This window comes from Diuraphis noxia, unplaced genomic scaffold (genome assembly GCF_037042655.1).
Source record: "Diuraphis noxia isolate RWA-SAM2 unplaced genomic scaffold, SU_Dnox_SAM2 contig0006, whole genome shotgun sequence".
NCBI classification, from domain to species: domain Eukaryota; kingdom Metazoa; phylum Arthropoda; class Insecta; order Hemiptera; family Aphididae; genus Diuraphis; species Diuraphis noxia.
Genome location: NW_028301716.1, coordinates 3,178,737 through 3,197,949, shown reverse-complemented (window position 1 = coordinate 3,197,949; position 19,213 = coordinate 3,178,737). Strand labels below are relative to the sequence as shown.

At 27.8% G+C, this 19,213-nt stretch overlaps 4 protein-coding genes and 1 pseudogene across 4 annotated transcripts; all 5 read right to left on the bottom strand.

Moving 5' to 3' along the window:
- Positions 1-8,786: 8,786 nt before the first annotated feature.
- On the bottom strand, positions 8,787-9,533 carry LOC149054619 (uncharacterized). The gene has a single exon (XM_089230087.1). The coding sequence runs from the start codon at positions 9,531-9,533 to the stop codon at positions 8,787-8,789; it is 747 nt and encodes a 248-aa protein (XP_089086213.1).
- Positions 9,534-9,554: 21 nt separating this feature from the next.
- On the bottom strand, positions 9,555-10,307 carry LOC149054618 (uncharacterized). Its single transcript, XM_089230086.1, has one exon. The coding sequence runs from the start codon at positions 10,305-10,307 to the stop codon at positions 9,555-9,557; it is 753 nt and encodes a 250-aa protein (XP_089086212.1).
- A 337-nt stretch (positions 10,308-10,644) lies between these two features.
- On the bottom strand, positions 10,645-11,280 carry LOC149054617 (uncharacterized). Its single transcript, XM_089230156.1, has one exon. It carries the CDS (start codon positions 11,278-11,280, stop codon positions 10,645-10,647), a length of 636 nt encoding a protein of 211 aa, XP_089086282.1.
- A 2,508-nt stretch (positions 11,281-13,788) lies between these two features.
- Positions 13,789-15,187, bottom strand: LOC149054616 (uncharacterized). The gene has a single exon (XM_089230207.1). The coding sequence runs from the start codon at positions 15,081-15,083 to the stop codon at positions 14,457-14,459; it is 627 nt and encodes a 208-aa protein (XP_089086333.1). The 5' UTR covers positions 15,084-15,187; the 3' UTR covers positions 13,789-14,456.
- Positions 15,188-16,275: 1,088 nt separating this feature from the next.
- On the bottom strand, positions 16,276-17,727 carry LOC149054615 (uncharacterized; annotated as a pseudogene).
- Positions 17,728-19,213: the final 1,486 nt, after the last annotated feature.

The window sequence follows — 19,213 nt, the reverse complement described above, 5'->3', positions numbered from 1 at the left end:
TTTTTTGGCTTGATTTTCCAAGCATTTTGCAGATAATTGTCTTTCATTCAATATTTCGTCTTGTCTAATATTGACTAAAATATAAAAATATATTATTAATAATTGTATTTGTTTTTTGTAATAATTAATTTGAATCACAGATTGACTCACTTAAATGTTCATTGTTGGTTAGTTTAACTCCATTAAGATTATTTTCAATATCGCCTTCTTGTCTAATATTAATATTATTATCAATATCTTCGATATCTTCTTCTTCGTTTAAATTAGTGGTTTCATTGAGCGGAAAACCAACTGACGCTACACCAAGTCTTACAGGACACCCAAACATCGCTTCATACGGTGATCTGCCAATTCCTATTTAAATAATAAATGTGGTTAAGTTTGTTTTCAACTAATTTTAATAACTATGGACTTTTTTATGCACTAAAATTAGATTATATCATATAATATGCAATCAAAATCCTGAAATTGTTTTTTAAGTTAGTTTATTAAAAATTTAAAAATGTACTTTTTAACTACCTAGTTAATGCCTAACTTTTTTTAATTAATTTAATTTAATAAAATTTAATAATAATAAATTTATTATTAATAATAATATTATTAAAAATATTTATAATTATAATTCACAAACCTGAATGAAAAGCCCGATTTTTTCTGAATTGAACAAATTTTATTCCCGATGGCCAATCTTTAGAATTATTTTCAGCCATCCATGTTGCCAACGTGTCTTCGACATCGCGATTTACTCGTTCTGCCGACCCTTGGCTTTGGCTGTGCCTTGGTTTGCCATGAACTATTTTAATATCACCCCACATCATATTAAGCTGAGTATTAAAACTATAAAAGATACCTATTATTATTCGTTACAAAACAGATAAGCTTGACGTGGGTTTTTAAAGTTGAAACGATAAAAGATAACATTGACTACAAGACGATAGGAAATGTTTTACTAACTAGTCAATCTATCAAATTACGACATAGTCTGATTTATTAAGTCAATGTTACAAATATATGTTGATTGTAGATAATGACCAAGTTACCCAGGCATTATATTAATTGGCTAGTCAATATCATCATTACCTGAATTTATGACATTGACGGTAACATATATATATATATATATATATATATTAGGGTGGCCCTTATTTTAGGATATTGGATTTTTTTCAGTCTTACCCCCTAATTTGGTTCCAATATATATAAAAATTATATTTACAAAATTTCATGTCGATAGGTTAAGTTTAACCCGTGCCCCTGAGTCCTTAAAATTCGAAAGCACGATTTTATTCAAATAACCACGTTTTTTTAAAATGTTTTATTTATATCTCGTTTCAACTCGTTCATATATAAATATGTGTAGGACATTATTTATAGTAAATTAAATTTTCTATAAATCTTGTTCTATATAGTTTTTTGATTAAATATTTTTATATTTAATTAATTATGAAACATACAAATTTATAAATAATGTGACATTTAAACAATATTATTACAAAACGTAGGTATTATATATAACATACATTAAAAAAGAGCATCATTGGTTTGATGGATGAATTAATTTGTTTAATTTTTATATTTTATAGCATACAATTGTTGAAAACGTTTAAAAATTTGAATATCTGGACCAGACGTAACCGTAAGTTTACTTCAAATGCCGATCTAAGTATAATTTCGTAAATGTGATGCCTGCAAGGAAAGTATAAAATATCGCGTTCTAATAGTTGTTCCAAGATTATACATGCTCCTTTTAAACGGCCTGTGTTCGAAGCTGTTGTATCGCAACATAGAACTTGTACATGATCGATAAGGCCCCTTTCTCCAAGTGCTTGAAACACTGCTTCTGCTTGATTTTGACCAGTTCCAGATATGAGATTAGGTACACTTAACAGTTTTTTCGGAATTTTTATATGAAACAATTACTGGTAATCGATCAACAAGCTCTTTACCTGTTAAATCTGGGAGTAGCTTACCATTCCAATGAACAACAACTGGACCTACTTCGGAAGTATTAAATTCTTTTCGAAGTTTATCTGCTCTATCCTTACGTAAGCAGTGGCGTATTTGATTAATAGATGTCCGATTTAAAATTAAATCATTTACATGTATACCAAATGCTTCTACAGTAGCTGTTAATATATGAACTGCATCGCGATCACTTATTTTACACCTGTTCAATGCGATTGCAAGTTTCGGTGTTATAAAAATTTTCTTACCTCTACTTTGAAATGTATGATGATCTAAGAATTCGGATGGTTTGATAGAAATTTACAGTCTTACTTGCTTGTTCAATTTCTCCATAAGCTCTTTTTTTCCATTTTGTAACTGCTTCTAATCGAGTAATTACTCTTTCTTCAGTTTTTTGTAAATTTTTATCTTTACCAAGCATACAACCAATTCTGCCTTTTTTTCTTTGAGATAGTAAGAATTGTCGATCTATTTCTATTTTAATAATATCCAATGCATTCATATGTGTAATATCAAAAAGGTCATCTATCTCATTCACAAAACATTCTTGTTTTATCTTATTTATTTCGGTTTTTCTCGTTGCAAGTTTTTGTAAAGTTCTCCATTCTTCGTATAATGATTCCAGCTTCTTAATGTTATTGTATTCTTGTCTTATTAGAATGCGTGCTTTTTGCCAAAATACAACTATTTCTTCGATAATAAGTTTTGCACTTTCGTGTAAGTTGAGTTTTACTTTACGCATATTAAAAAAAAGTACACGTAACGCCTGTCTTTTTGACGGTAATTTACTACCAATAATTTAGTTGCAAGTACTACCAATTAAAAAAATTTTATCTTGCTCACGAAGAATAATATTTGAAGTAGATGTTGAAGCCATGATGAAAATATATGTACAATATTTTGTTTTGCTATCTATCGTGGTCCGCAGCATACTAATCGATCGTCAGATTAAAAACAAATATGTTAGTATTTACTATCAGTTTTATAGAGTAGTCTATTTTTAAAACTGTTTCGAATCATTAAAATATTAAAAGATAATCAAATCAAATAATTAAATTAAAATGCTGTTTGCTTATCTTAGATAAAAAATTCAATCAGTTACAAATGTAATAATATAATGATGTTAGATATTTTGTAATCTTGTGAAATTGTCAGATTATTAAATATCGTTTTATACATTTTATAAACTTGTATGATTCATAATTAATTATATATAAAAATATGATGATAATCAAAAAACTATATAGAACAAGAATTATAGAAAATTTAATTTACTATAAATAATGTCCTACACATATTTATATATGAACGAGTTGAAACGAGATATAAATAAAACATTTAAAAAAAACGTGGTTATTTGAATAAAATCGTGCTTTCGAATTTTAAGGACTCAGGGGCACGGGTTAAACTTAACCTATCGACATGAAATTTTGTAAATATAATTTATATATATATTGGAACCAAATTAGGGGGTAAGACTGAAAAAAATGTTATAAAAAAAAATCACCTATTTGACGAAGGGCCACCCTAATATATATATATATATATATATATATATATATACAGGGTGATTTTTTTATCGAAGAACACTCATTATTTCTGAAAGTATAAACTTTTTTCCAAATTTTTTTTTCTTAAAATTTTTATTACATGGTTTTCTACATTTAAATAACACTTTTATTTTTTTCACTCATATATTTATTGGTCAAACTATTATCAACTTTTGATTTTCAAATGGCAACCTATACTAAAAATCTCATAAAATAATAAAAATTTTTTTTTTATGAATTTTAACGTTCAAATTTTCATTTTTTGCTAATCCGTATACGAGATATAGCTCTTCAAAGTTTGTTGGTTTTGGGAGGTATTTATGCGTAAATGTGTTATACCTACTACCTAGTCAGCAGGTACCGTATAAATTATGATTTTTATGCCCCTGGGTAAAAGATATTTCACTTTTTAAATCAAATCACTAAGTACAGTATCTAAGCTTAAGCTGTGTCCGTTTATTTAAGTAATGAATAATGCCCATTTGGTAGGATGTCGGCGGTGTCGTACAGTTCGACCCACTGCAGGTGATTGCGACATTTGCTATAAATCGTAATAATACTTATCGTTTATAAAGACCAGAAGTTATAGGTAATAGATTCGATATCGTTCGACCGTAAAGTATAATGGTGATAATCATTGTACCTACTATCTAGTACCTTTAATAACTTACTATCACTATGTTAAATTAATAAGTAATTGGACCATAACTGTCATTTTTCGTTGTCGCATACTCCCGTGTAATCCCCACTACATACTTTCGGTATGTCTACGAATTATGATTTAAGATTACTGATTAAGCTGATTTACGATTAGGTAATCTACTTATTCCGAACGGCTGCTGCTATTTAAATTGTTCTGCGGTGTTATCGTAATTCCATGATAAAATTATATGGTAGTATACCTGATACCTGGTTATCGTGATCATCCACTTGATGATGAGTGAATAAACAGTTAGAACAGTTAGGTTATACGAAAATGCAATATGCTGAATTGCTGAACGCTGTACTTACTAAAAAATAATAAGTTAAATCTGTAAACAGACTTGTTTTGTTGTTTATTTGTTACTCATCACTCGTGAGTCGTTAATAAATTTATATTTTACAGTTTTAAATTGTAACAACAATAGACTTACAATTATTATTAATAAAGTATTAGTTTCTGTAAATATTAATATCTTGTTTACGTCGTAATTTGATATTTTTATTTAATAATTCAACCAAACATATAACTTATAAATTCCTAAATTGGTCGCATGTAAATTGGATACTTGGCGAGTACGTGTATACAATTAATTGGTAAGTTTTACATATTTGCTAGTCTCAAAAATTTTAACAAAAACAAATAATATAATATGATTGTGTATACAAATTTTGATTTCAGTTTAATCATTTCTACATTTACAATTTTTGTTTAATGTATACCTATTACCTAACCTATAGATCATTGAACCTACTAGATATTATTTATATTTCGATAATATATGGCTCACTATACAAGTGACTGTAGTGGCATAATATTACACAGAAATATTACAAATATCTAAGATATTTTAATAATTTTTCATAATTTATGTCATTGTGAACTTTACCATAAGTAGTATGTAAAGGTATGTTCTGATGCCTAGTCCTCGTCCTCGTCCCTCGTCCCTCGGCACTCGTCCCTCGTCCTACCCCGCAGACCTACATCCGCCGCCCGACTCGTCACGTGCGCGATGTATATTTTACCCCCACACACCTATTTCGCCGCCGTACGATCCTGTACGTGCGTGACGTATATACATACGTTATCAGGAGGAAGAACAGTAATCGAGTTATCAATATTACTGCACACCATATTATTGTACACACCATATAATTGTACTCTTCTCAGACTTATGACCAAATCATATGTATTATAATTAAGAATATTATAATATTTTACATAGCGTGAGATGAAATTCATGGTATTACGGTATCCCTCCAAACTGAAGACGCCTTCCCGATAAATTGGGTCATTCTCTCTTATATGAGTTCATTCATACCACTAAAATTATTATTATTAATTTAAATCACTTCGTATTCAACTGTCCTGATATCAGCATCTATATTTTAATTAATTTTATATCCGTTTATAATCTTCGCAAAAACCAAACAAATCTTTGTTTAAATTGATTCAAAGAGTCTTAAACTTCATAATGGATTTCCAATCATGTAAGAATATTTTATATTATATTATGGTATGATATGTAACATTATTATTTTATTCAGTCAATGAAATATTACACATCGTTTTAAAAAAATCATCTGAAGAAAAATTAAATGTAACATGTGGTATAAATTGTACTATATCAGACCTGTGTCAGAAATGCAAGATAAAAAAGGCTAAGTTTTGCAAAAATTATCATTTGGTAAATAGTTCGAAATGGTTTGAAATTATAAAACGTAAATTTGGTAAATGTGAAATACTATGGTTAGTTGATGAAATTGCTACGTATTCCGGTTTTGATTTCGAAGTATTATTACGTGAGTTGTATGAGAAAGTGTTCAACATTATTTGTGATATACGGAAAAATTAAAATAATATGTATATATATGAATACATTTTTTTGCAGTACCTAACGCCATGAAATATAATCGCAAACTAAAATCATAATCATTATTTGAAAACTGCGCAGTGGACTTATATTATATATATATATATATTTATAATATATTGATGGATGTCAATTATCATGTGATAGATACCTATAATTATAATAATTATAATAACTATCTTATACTCACCATCAAATAAGTTTACAGATATCATAACGTGCGATAGCCGATAGGTACCTTATACACACGATAAAATACATTTACAGCTTATGATAGTATTATAGTTTTATTGCAATACCGCCGTAGCATGTCGCCAATATCATTTGTTGTCGGCGAATTGGGCTATTTAAAAAATATTAAAAACTGGTTTTTTTATCAAAAAACCGGGTGTCGGCGAATTGGGTGTCGGCGAACTGAGCACAAACCAATGTGAAATACTATGGTTAGTTGATGAAATTGCTACGTATTCCGGTTTTGATTTCAAAGTATTATTACGTGAGTTGTATGAGAAAGTGTATAACATTATTTGTGATAGCGGACATGATTTCTGGAAAAAGAAAATTTCTAGAAAAAGCATAACCCGCAACAAACCGATGGTGAGTAACAATTATTGGAATAATTTAATTTATATGATATTAGAATTAAAATGCGAAAAAAATAATATTACAGCACATAAGTATGATTTACCTATAAAAACAAAAAAAATTGTTCGCAAAAATGTATTTTTAGATTCCTTAGGTATACATTACGATTATAAAAAATTATCAACTATTGAAAACCACCGTAGTGCCAATTTCGGATCCAGTGCAAATGAAATTTGGTTGAATATTTTCCGTCCACTTCTAATTATTCTTAAAACTAATGTAAGTATCATGTTTAAACAAATATTATACATTTTAAGAAAAATAATATTGTACGTGCAGCATTATTATTGTACACACATCATTGTTATTGTACGCGTCATATATAAATGTATCCCCGCTAATCCTCTTCCACTAAGGTGACTCGCACATAGGCACGTACAGCAATAAATAAATATATTACAGCAAGGTAACAGCTACCCCCACAACATATATCTTGTCCGCACACGGTACACCTCAGTCTGCTTTTAGTTACTGAATGTACGTACATAATATACGCTTTTTTAAACATTTTGTGTAAACCTATAAGATTTTTTTTTTTGTTTTTCAGTAGCATATATTTGTATGTTCACAGCCAGCTTTTCCACGGTTTTTTTAAAAATTTTTCAATCAAATATCGCTAATTTTTATAAAAATTATATTTCAAGTAAAGAACACAAATTATTTAATAAACTTTTTTATTTTGTTCAATAAAATTACACAAGTTTTCTTACTTCTCTAGTAAAAGGTACATATTCTACAATACAATCATGAATTAATAAACAATAAGCAGTTACACCTGTAAGGGATTCCGATGCTTCAATTTCCAATTGAACATCCACTGCTGAGGCTGTTGCCGAATCATTCTGTTTTGAAGTATCAATAACTATGATGGGTGCGTTTGATAGAAAAGTAGATGGACTCAATATAGGGTTCCGTATACTTTTTTCATAGTACGATTCTTGAAATGATGTATACATATCATATAATAATGTAAAATTATTTTTTGAAAAATCTAAATTCAAATTATCATACGGATATGCAATCGAGTTTAGAAATACTTTAACGTTCGTTAGACTACAATGGTCGAATATACTACAATCTTTTGTTATTGTATTTTTACGACCTTTTTGTAATCCAATTATAATAAATCGTGGTTTTTCTAATTTTGAAGCGGTTTTCAAGTTCCATACTACTTTTTTAGTAGTTCCGAGTTCAGGATATTCAAAAGTTTCGAAAGATCTAAAAGGAATAAACAAACTTTTTTCTTTTTCTACAAGTTTCAATAACTTTAACCTTTCTTCATCATCAACAGTAATATGCGGAACCTTCCAGACTATTTTATTTAATACAACTTTACTTAAAGCAGCAACTACATCACTTTTAAGGCTTAACGCATTTAAATCAGTATGACTTCGAGTTAATATTAATTCCAATCTTGAATTTACTAATATTTTTTTATAATCTTCAAACAGACCTAACCAATATTTCAATGGAATGCAAGCACTGAATTCACCTTTATCGTTTGTTATTTGTGATCCATTTTTAAAATTCCAGCCAGAATTTTCGTAACAATTATAGTTATCTGGTGTACAAGATAAGAATCCTTTCAGCGAGCTTGTGATTCCAAGAACACGTGTGCTATCTACTTCTATTCCATTTATTTCTAATCGAATTTGTTCAAAGAGGTATGAATAACCATTAATACACAGTTCCACTTTATCAGGATCAGATATTATTCCTTCTAAATAAATAAAGCTCTCATGTAGATACGGATAAACATCTGTTTGCTGTACTGATATCCGTATTTCATCATTATTATTAAACGATGTTGTGTACGGTGTATATGAATGATATTCAATTTTCGTTATTTTAGAATCCGTCTCGTACCGTGAACTTATATCTAAAATATCACTTTCAGGCATTCTGTTTTAATTGATAACCTAGAGCTTGCAAAATTTTTTTATTTTTCAACGTCAATTTTTTTACTTTATTTGATGTTATCGATACCACTTTAGTCTTATGACTAGTTGAACTGATCCGAAGTAGCGGATTTATATTGAATTTTAATCCCATATCAAGATCCGTAACGTTTAATATGTAACACGATTGTCAATGCCTCACCAAAATTATCAATCGGATTATGATCTTGATCAACTAGCTGAACGGTTATCGAATCAATATTTGTTTTATTCAATTTGTAATATAATAAATTTAGCGGTGACTGAATTACTTTAGATCCTGTCCTTCCACTCGGGAAAAACTCGTAAATCGAATGACTTTGAAGATGGTTGCTGAATGATCCTTGAGCTATATTACACAATACTTTTATAGAATTAATTGTGTTTAAATTTACTGCTTTTTCCGATCGATGAATTGCATACTCTGATTTATATTGTCTTTTTTCAAAACCGAATACAGGTGCCATACTATATGGAATCTCAAAGTGTAGTATCCCATTACATTTTATATACGATCTGAAATCATTAGGATCAACCGAAATTTCGAAACTTAATTTGGTTAAGTTTTCACTATTATAGACATCTATTTGCTTCTTAATTCGTTGATTAATATCTTCAATTTCATAACATCCCTCTTCCAATTTAATATGACACATCATAGGCATCATATCATTATTGTTTTCATCGTCAACTATTTCTATAGAAAATGTATTATTATTTTCATTAATATTTGGGAATGAATTAAATGACTGTAAACATAACAAAGCTATTTCTGAGTCCTCGTAAAGGTTTATAGACGGAAAATAATTTACAGATAATATGGTAGCATTCCCAGTTAAACTTAAAGTAACTGACTCATACATTACAAAATCTAAGATATAAATTTAATAATGAGATCCGCGACGTTTAATATGTAGAACAACTGTCAATGTCTCGTTAAAATCGTCAATTGGGTTATTGTTTTGGTCAACTAACTTAACAGTTATTGAATTAATATCTGTTTTGTTTAATCTGTAATATATAAGGTTTGACGGAGATTGAACAACCTTTGTTCCTGTTCTCCCAATCGGGAAAAACTCATATATCGAATGACTTTGAAGTTGGTTATTGAATGACCCATGTGCTATATTACACAATACTTTTATAGAATTAATCGTGTTTAAATTGGCCGCTTTATCCGATCGACGATCTTCATGAAACGGTCCACATTGTATCTTTTTAAACCCAAAAACAGGTGCTATACTATATGGAATATCGAACCTAAGTAGTCCATTGCATTTTATATACGTTCTAAAATCAACAGGATCAATACGTACACTGAATGTTATCTGTGTTCCATAGTCTTTATTAATTCGGAGTAACTCTTTTGCAATATAATTGTTAATATCTTCTATTTCATAGCATCCATCTTTCAAACTAAATTCAAAACTGCAATATTTTATGTTATGTTTCTTTGAAGGAATTACTTCTATTTTCAGTCGGTTATTAATTGGATTTATAATATTTGGAAATGAATTGAACGTTTGCAAAGATAACAAAGCTATTTCTGAATCCTCGTAAACGTTTAGAGATGGAAAATAATTTGCAGTCAATTCAGTCGATTTTCCAGTTAAAGTAAGTGTAATAGATTCATGCATTGTAAAAATTCAAGACATAAATGCCCACAGTTGAATGTATTGAAGTCTTGATAGTTAGAATAGTTATAAACTATTTTAAACTTTTTAAAATAACGTTGTAATTCAATTGGTGGAGGTAAATCACCAAAGCTATCAAAATATATGACTTAATCTTTATTATTATGAAACGCTACCCAAACGCCTGAAGATATGTCCAAGTTTAATATACCACATTCATTTACATACGGTTTTTTAGGTAAGTTATCACGTGAAAACACTCCACGGAAATGATTGATTTTCAACTTAGTTATACATTTTATAATATCTTCTGACGAAAGTGGTCTGTCAGGTAGCGTATTTAACAGTTTTTTTTCCATACCTTGTTTTTGTTTAAATTTAGACCACTACCCTTTTTTCTTTTTGAATTTTGAATTGCATTATACACACTAGCACCTCCAGACATTAAGCTACCAAGTGCTGACAATCCCGCAAATATAGGTATTAAGGGAATTACACCTCCTGTTTGTTTCGGTGGTAAAATCAGTCTTTTGCTACCATTTTTTTTCTTAGACATTCTTTTTTTCTTTACTGCTATCATGAGATTTTTTATTTTTGTAGCACGTTTCTTTTTATAACCCATTCCTATTTTTCTTTTAGCTTTCATCGCGTTTGTTACCACGTACGCTACCAATTTCTCTTTTCTAGGAGTGTCTTTTGCTTTAAATCTTTCCCAGGCACGATTTTCTAACACTTTATCAGCTTTATGTCTATCGTCTAAATTTTTACTCGCTGCATACACAATATCGTGATCACGACAAGCAGCGTCCAATGGGTTTATTCCTTTGTCACCGCGATCTAGTCTCTTTTTCAATTTCGTACCTGGCCCACAAAACTGATAACCTGGAACATGGGATTCAAACGGAAGACTATTTATAAGAGAGTTTACAATACCTTTACCAGTCTTTTTCGATTTACACTTTCGAGTTGAACGCATCATCAATAACTGAATATAAAATAAAAATCTTCGAGTATTTATAAGAAAATGAATTTAATTGAACAGAAAGATAAATTAGAAATAATAAACGTAGATGTACAAATATCAAAAAAACCATCAAGACATGGTTCGTTATTACCTGATACTATACGTGCTATATTAGTTGGTCCTAGTGGATCGGGTAAAACAAATATAATGTACAATCTAATCACACATGAAAACGGGTTAAGATTTGAAAATATCTATTTATACTCTAAAACCTCTAATCAAGAAAAATATGTTTTGTTAAAAAAAATAATGGATGATATACAAGGTGCTAATTTGTTCATATTTACAAACGCAGATAAAGTTATAAAACCAAACTTAACCAAGAAAAATTCTATTATAATTTTTGATGATGTAATATGTGATTCACAGTCTGTTATTAGAGAATACTTTAGCATCTGTAGACATTCAGGTGCTATCTCTGTATTTTATTTAGCACAAACATATTCTAAAATACCAAAACAGTTGGTAAGAGATAACTCAAACTTTTTAATAATTCTGAAACAAGATGATATGAATTTACGTCATATATTCAATGATCATTCGTCGACAGATATGGATTTCTCAGAATTTCGGAAAATTTCTCATTTATGTTGGAATCAAAGTGATTATGGGTTTATGGTTATTGATAAAACTCGAGAAATGAATGAAGGAAGATATAGATGTGGTTTTCATACGTTTATTAAAATAAAATAATTATATATATTATATATATATATAATGTAACATTGTTATTATCTACATAGTCTTACCAGTGGTCATACGATACAGTAATATTGAGTTTATTATTTACTATGAACAAAGAAAAGGTTTTGCTGAAAAATTTAATAATATCAAAAAAAAATATTAAACAAAAAATAATGGAAATGAAACGTGGTATTATAGATTCAGATAACTATTTCCGTGAAGCATTTAAACCGATAACTGAACCACTAAGTACAAAAATAGAAAAAAATACATCGTGTAACTTACAACTAGCTGATTATAAAAATGCAGAAACCTCATACACTAGTGGTGAAAATGAAGATGATGAATTAAATTCGACATTTGTAAATTTTTTTGAACGTCCTAAATCACAACGTTATGATAAATCTTATGGTTTACATTATGATAGAACTAGTGATTCTTACAATATAGGAGATAACTCTGTAACTTTTAGCCATGGTAACTTACAGCTGCTTAATAAATACTACCCATGGACATTAGGACTACAATCTTTATTATGTGAGAAAGAACCAAAAAATACAACTATACAAGATATGGAATCTTATTACGATATTTTGAAAACTTCTCGAGTTCATTTAAAAGCGGATGGGAAACCAAAAACCTCAAAGTTTCATAAATGGGCGACCGTTGTAAAACCTCTATACGAAAGAATTAAAAATGAAGAAAAACAGTTAAACGAAGAAATAGTTAAAATTAATAACTCTAGAGCTCCTCGGATAAGCTTTAAAGAATTAAACGAACATTTATCTAGTTCGAGTGCTAAACGTAGTAATGTTCATAATAATACAACCATAACAAATGAACCATTTGATTTTAACCCTACAGCAAACAGTTCTATGTCTGTAGATCCTCCAGTTGAAAAGATGTTTAATTTTACTGCATCACCACATGCTAAGAAAGGTTCTGGTTTATATAAAGATGTAATACCTCAAACACAGTTAGTTTATTATGATGATCCAAATGAATTAGTAACTAGATTAAATCTTTTAACATCATCACAAAGAGTTGGTAATACTGGCGTTAGTAATGAAATCATATCTATTTTAGAAGAATTACGTGAGAGGAATATTATAGTATAATGACAACCTTAGAGAATATAGCTAATGAGCTACATCGACCAGCGAGAAAAATATTTCCTAGACGTAGCGTAGTTACACGGTTTAAAGATGATCTCTGGCAAGCTGATTTAATAGACATGCAGTCACATTCTAGACAAAATAAAGGTTTTAAATTCATTTTAATCATAATTGATACATTTACCAAGTATGTATGGGTAGAAGCACTAAAAAATAAAACAGCGGAGGAATGTACAAAAGCTATGTTTAATATATTGAAAAAAGCTAATCCAAAATTGTTACAGACAGATAATGGTACAGAATTTTATAATAATCAATTTCAAGATTTAATGAAAAAATATAAAATTAAACATTATAGTTCATTCAGTGTCATTAAGTGTTCAATTTGTGAACGTGTAATACAACCTCTTAAAAATAAAATATATAAACATTTTACTGCAACAGGTACATGGAATTGGTATAATACAATATCAAAAATTATACAAAACTATAATAATACAAAACATAGAACAATTAAATGTACACCAAGTGAAGCTCGAATGGATGCAAACAAAATTAAACTTAACACACATACAAATATCAAAACATTATACAAACCAAAATTTAACATTAATGATAAAGTAAGAATATCTAAATATAAACATATATTTGATAAGGGATACACACCAAATTGGACGACAGAAATATTTACAATTTCAAAAATTTTACATACAAATCCAGTAACGTATCAATTAAAAGATGAATCGAACAATATCATCTTAGGCGGTTTTTATGAACAAGAAATTAAATTAACTGATTTTCCAAACACCTTTCTTGTTGAACGTGTTATAAAAAAAGTTGGGAATAAAATGTTTGTCAAGTGGTTAGGTTTTAATTCAAGTCATAATTCATGGATAACGTTGTCAGATATATTAAAATAAAATTTTATATTATATTATTTTTTATCTTATTATTATATTTTACCTTTTTCTTTGATAACACTAAAAAAAAAATTTGTTTATTCACATGAAACGTTTAACAATTAAAACATTATATAATACTGATAGATAGCGCTTTTTGTTTATTTCGATTGCGGATATATAAAGTTTTTTAATTTATAGTGGCCATAAGCCAATGTATTAATCCCATCATCCATTATATAACGTTTATCATCGTTAGCACTAAGAACAAGCTTAGTCATAGTTTTCGAATGGACAATATGTTTATTCGATTGAATAAAATTCATTTTTCTATGAGTTTGTTTATCCTCAACAGTTACATGGTTTATAAATGCATTTAATATATCCATGTAATTTTCAAATTTCATGTGATTTTTAATTATATACTTTTTTACACCTTTTGCTTTTTTTCCTCAACACTATGTACAGTTTTATACGCATATAATTTCGGTCTTAATGAGACAAATTCTCTTAGAATTATTCCTTTCATTTCATCCTTAAAATATCCGGGTTGATTTTTATGAGTCTCACTGAAACAATAATGGTCTTTAGGATAATTAGATGTATCAAAATATGGTAGTAAACTATTTTTTAAATCATCGAAAAAATTTGTTGTTTGGATAGCGTATACCAACGAATCAGTATCTGAATACAAAGAACTAATTTTAGCACCATATTTTTTTTTCATTACATTATAATGAAAGTCATACATAAATGTTTTTGAAACATCTAAAATTGCGAATCCTACATAAATTGCCTTGTCAAATTTAATGATTTCCTTACGCTGATGAATAGCCATAAGATTCTCAGTGTATATAGTTCTGTCTTTAAAATTAGTTTTAACCATTAATTTCCTAGCTTTTTTTGCTGATGAAACAAGTTTTATAGAAGTTCTTGCGCGAACATTTTCCATACATTTACCGAAAACGCTATTGATTAACAACTTCCAAAAATTTTTTTCAAACTCGTTTTTAGCTTCAACTCTCATAGTTGTACACAATTCAATGTATGATGCCATCCATTTGCTTTGTGAAAAGCTAATAGCTCGATGAATTTTTGTCACTTTAATACCGTTTAAAATCGCCTGTTTTAAGTTTTTATAATGTACTATATATTTTTTTTTGATGATAATGTAGTAAGCAATTTCTTAGCTTTAGAATTAGGAGGACACTCATTAATGGGTAAAAATGGGAAATCATTATGACTTTTATGTAAATACTTAGGGTACTCGATATCGACTTCTAATATATACCCAACTTCTGAATCATCAGCAATTTTAGTGACATCGATATTGAGATCATTAACCCACTCAAAATCTTTGAAAGGCAATTCTGTTAACATAGATTTACCATACAAATTTACACAGTCAAGATATGTAATCCATGTGATTGGTTCATTCGAATTATAGTCCAGTCCTTCAATATTTGGTATATTTGCTTTAACATATCTTTTAGTTGATTGACAAATGCCCCCCCGGATTGAGTTTTCAAAAAAGGGGAGCATGTTGTAATCCTTTAACCTTTCCAATTTCACCTTAGTGTACTTAAGCATACAATCAAAAGCAAATCCAGGAGCAGTCATGTAATGAGCAGGATCTAATCTGAGAGTAGATAAACATAAGTCTCTAAAATTTTCAAACACGTCAGCCAGTATGGTAACGTCAGTCTTTAAATAAAGATCGCTATACTCACCTAAAGTCTTTATATCGAATGTTCGCCATATATTTTTAGCATGCATATAATCTTTATCGCTTATTTTTTCGTCTGTCAAAGAGTTATAAAATTCAGACTTTGATGGTAAAAAAGTATCATCTAATTTACTCCAACTATCGACATATTCATAAGGGAAGATTCCTTTTTGAGTGACTAGATCTAATGCTTTCATGGAAAATTTTTTAAGAGTTTCTCTAAACCTCAACTTATCTTCTGATAAATTTAATGCAAGTTTACTTAATGATTCGCTCATGAAACGGAATGTATCGACAAATTTAATACTAAATCTATGTGCGATTTCTTTACTAAAGGATATATATTTTTCTGACGAATTAGGAATAACGTGAATATCTTTATCATTACAACCAAGTTCCCGAATTATGAAATGACTATCGTACGATAAATTATGGAAGAAAATTGGTACGAATGAGGGGTTAATTATTTCAAAATTACATTGAAGACAAAGACATTGTCTATATTTACCAGTAAAATGACAGTGATCTCGAACTTTAATTAAATTATTATTTTTAAAATGTCTCGAACATTTTCCACAAAACTTAGTATTTTTAAAATTACTTTCTTCTTCTTTAGTTAATTTATTCATCGGTTTATTTGTTTGATAAATTTTATTAATATTATTTCCAATAACAATCATATTTTCCATAAATTTTTTTGCAGCATTTTCACCTCTATAAATTACCACCTTTCTCGGAATTTTGAACTGTTTTACTAGTTCTTTTGATATAACATCATAGTTAACTTTGACATAAAACCCATAGCTCATAATTTCATGTAAATGTGTAGCATAAGTTTTAGATTTTTCGCATCTATTAAATTCACTAGACTTATTTTTAGGAGTTAAAATACATTCAAAATCTGCATAAATAACAATTGGTATTCTCTGTGTATTTTTATAGTTTTTAAAATAAATAAAATCATCATCCCCCTTTTCAAACATTATTGGTCTCCCTAATTGGTTCTTTCTACAATTATGCTGGTGTTCACTCAACCCTTTCTTACCCCATAGTTTGCTTTTACATGGCTTTTCACTAAAAGTAGTAAAACATCTTTTACAGATAATTAATCTGGAACAGTTTTTAGTTTTCTGACTTCTAATAAATCTTGAAAAATTTTTTATATAACAATAATGTGATGTGTTATTATTATTAAACAAAAGTAGATCAAAATGTTTTTTTCTTTCAGTATTACAAATATATAGAGGGAAAATATGTTTTTTATCATTTAAACTATAAATATTAATTGATACATTATTTATACGTTCAAATTTTTTATCTGACTGATTGGTGTAGGAAAATCTATACATTTAAAATCTAAGCCACTTTTTTTTTCTAACATTTCAAAATATTTCTTATTAAAATAAGTTTTATTTGAACGATTATCAAACTTTGATAGTATTGAATATTTAAAACATTTAACATCATTATTTTTTACATTTATGACTGCTCTTTTATCTTTGATATATTCAGGAAGATCTAGATACGTTCCTCCTCTGAGAGGATTTACTATATTAATTCTCAATTGTAATGCATCTATTGTTTTAATTGACCAGCCAGAAGCTTTTGCTAAAAAATCATCTTCTTCACTTAATAATTTATTGAACATCCCATTCAGTAATTTATTAAAATCAGAGGAATTACATGCAAGTGTATTAGAGGTTTTAAATGCTATATCCTGTACTACTTGTGTGATAATTCGTTCATATACACTATCTACATATAAATTAAATTTTATAGATGTTTGTAGACATGATTCCTTTAACTTTGGAATTATTTTGTCTAAAGTATAGTTAAAAAAAAGTGTGTAGTCTAAAAATTTTAAATTATTCTTAACCATAAAAGTTTTTGAACATTTTTTAAATCTTTCAATTTCAAATATTCCTTCATCAGCATATGTCATTCGCTGACGTTTTGTCACCAATTTTCTTTTCATAATTAAGCTGAAAATAAATTAAATGAAAAAAAAAATATAATAAACAATAATAATATTGTAATCACTTTATTAATATAAATCATACAATATTTAGCAAACCTAAGCAACTAGTTTTAAAAAAAAGAAATTAAAGAACTTAATTATTATTTAATAAATCATATAGGTATGATAAATGCGATATACAACTTTGTTGACATCGATAACCTATATGATTTGATTCGTCATAATCAGCTTTAATTTCCTTTTTTTTTTTTAATAAATTTTTCCTAGTCGACTTAAGGTTTGCTTTTTGGATTTTAATATTAATATCGTAGATTAATTTTTTAAATTTTTTCTCTTCTCTTTCACCATATTTTTCATTTTCAGCCTGTTGTTTTAATACTCCATTAATTTCTTTTTCAATGTATGATGTCATGTTCTGTAAATTATATAGATTTTTGCAAACTATCTGCTAGTAATAAAATATTAAAATAGTAACACACATCATCATTAAATAATAATTGTTTTTTATTTTTACAAGTAAAAAAACATAGCTATAAACATTAAATTAAAATCATAATTTCTTAGAAAAGAAAATGTCATGAAATGTTTGACAACGTATCATCATATGCATACTATATCTTTCTCCATAACAGATTTCCATTTTTCTAACATAATCAATATATTTATTACCATATTTATTAAATATTTCTCTTTTTTCTTCTTTTAAAGAAAACAATTTATCTCTTAATTGATTGATTTCAAATTCATTTGATGATGAACATATCCTGATTAAATAAATGTTATGTTTTATTTCTTTAATTTTTTTATTAATTTCTTTCGTTTCTAATATATTATTTTAATTATCTTCAATATTCCCTAATCTTAATGATTCCATGGTTTGTAAATTATATTGATATTTATTCATAAGTTCATCTTTGTTTTTTGAATCCATTGTCTGTAATATTATTTCAAATTCATTAATGTTAATACACAGTATGTTAAATCGTAGAAACATAGACGGAAAAATCTAATTATAAAATATGTTAAACAACTGTATTGTATATAATTTAATTTTTATCTGAATTAAATTAACTTTATAAAAAATTAAAAAATGAAGTTTAAAAATGTAGGTACACATATTATATATTACTTATAACTGTGTATTTGTTGTGTACTAAATTTATTTTTCTCCTGTCTAATGTTAAATGAATACATACAATTTGTCATAGATATTTATTTTTTTGTTATATCTAATAGCAGCCAGTCTTATTGGATACTTATTAGAATTAGAATATTATACTACCTATTTAAATTATTAAAAGTTAACTCAAATTGAGATATTTTTATGTAAATATTGAATATTATACTATGAAGTTTAAAAAATATAGGTACACACATCATATATTACTTATACCTGTGTATTTGCTGGATAATAAATTTATTTATTTTTCCCTTGAATAATGTTAAATGAATACATAAAATTTAATAAAGATAGATGGAAAAA

Bases quoted from the DNA above. Each gene is read 5' to 3' on its own strand.
- LOC149054619 (XM_089230087.1), bottom strand. From the start codon at position 9,533: ATGTATGAGTCAGTTACTTTAAGTTTAACTGGGAATGCTACCATATTA.
- LOC149054618 (XM_089230086.1), bottom strand. From the start codon at position 10,307: ATGCATGAATCTATTACACTTACTTTAACTGGAAAATCGACTGAATTG.
- LOC149054617 (XM_089230156.1), bottom strand. From the start codon at position 11,280: ATGCGTTCAACTCGAAAGTGTAAATCGAAAAAGACTGGTAAAGGTATT.
- LOC149054616 (XM_089230207.1), bottom strand. From the start codon at position 15,083: ATGGCATCATACATTGAATTGTGTACAACTATGAGAGTTGAAGCTAAA.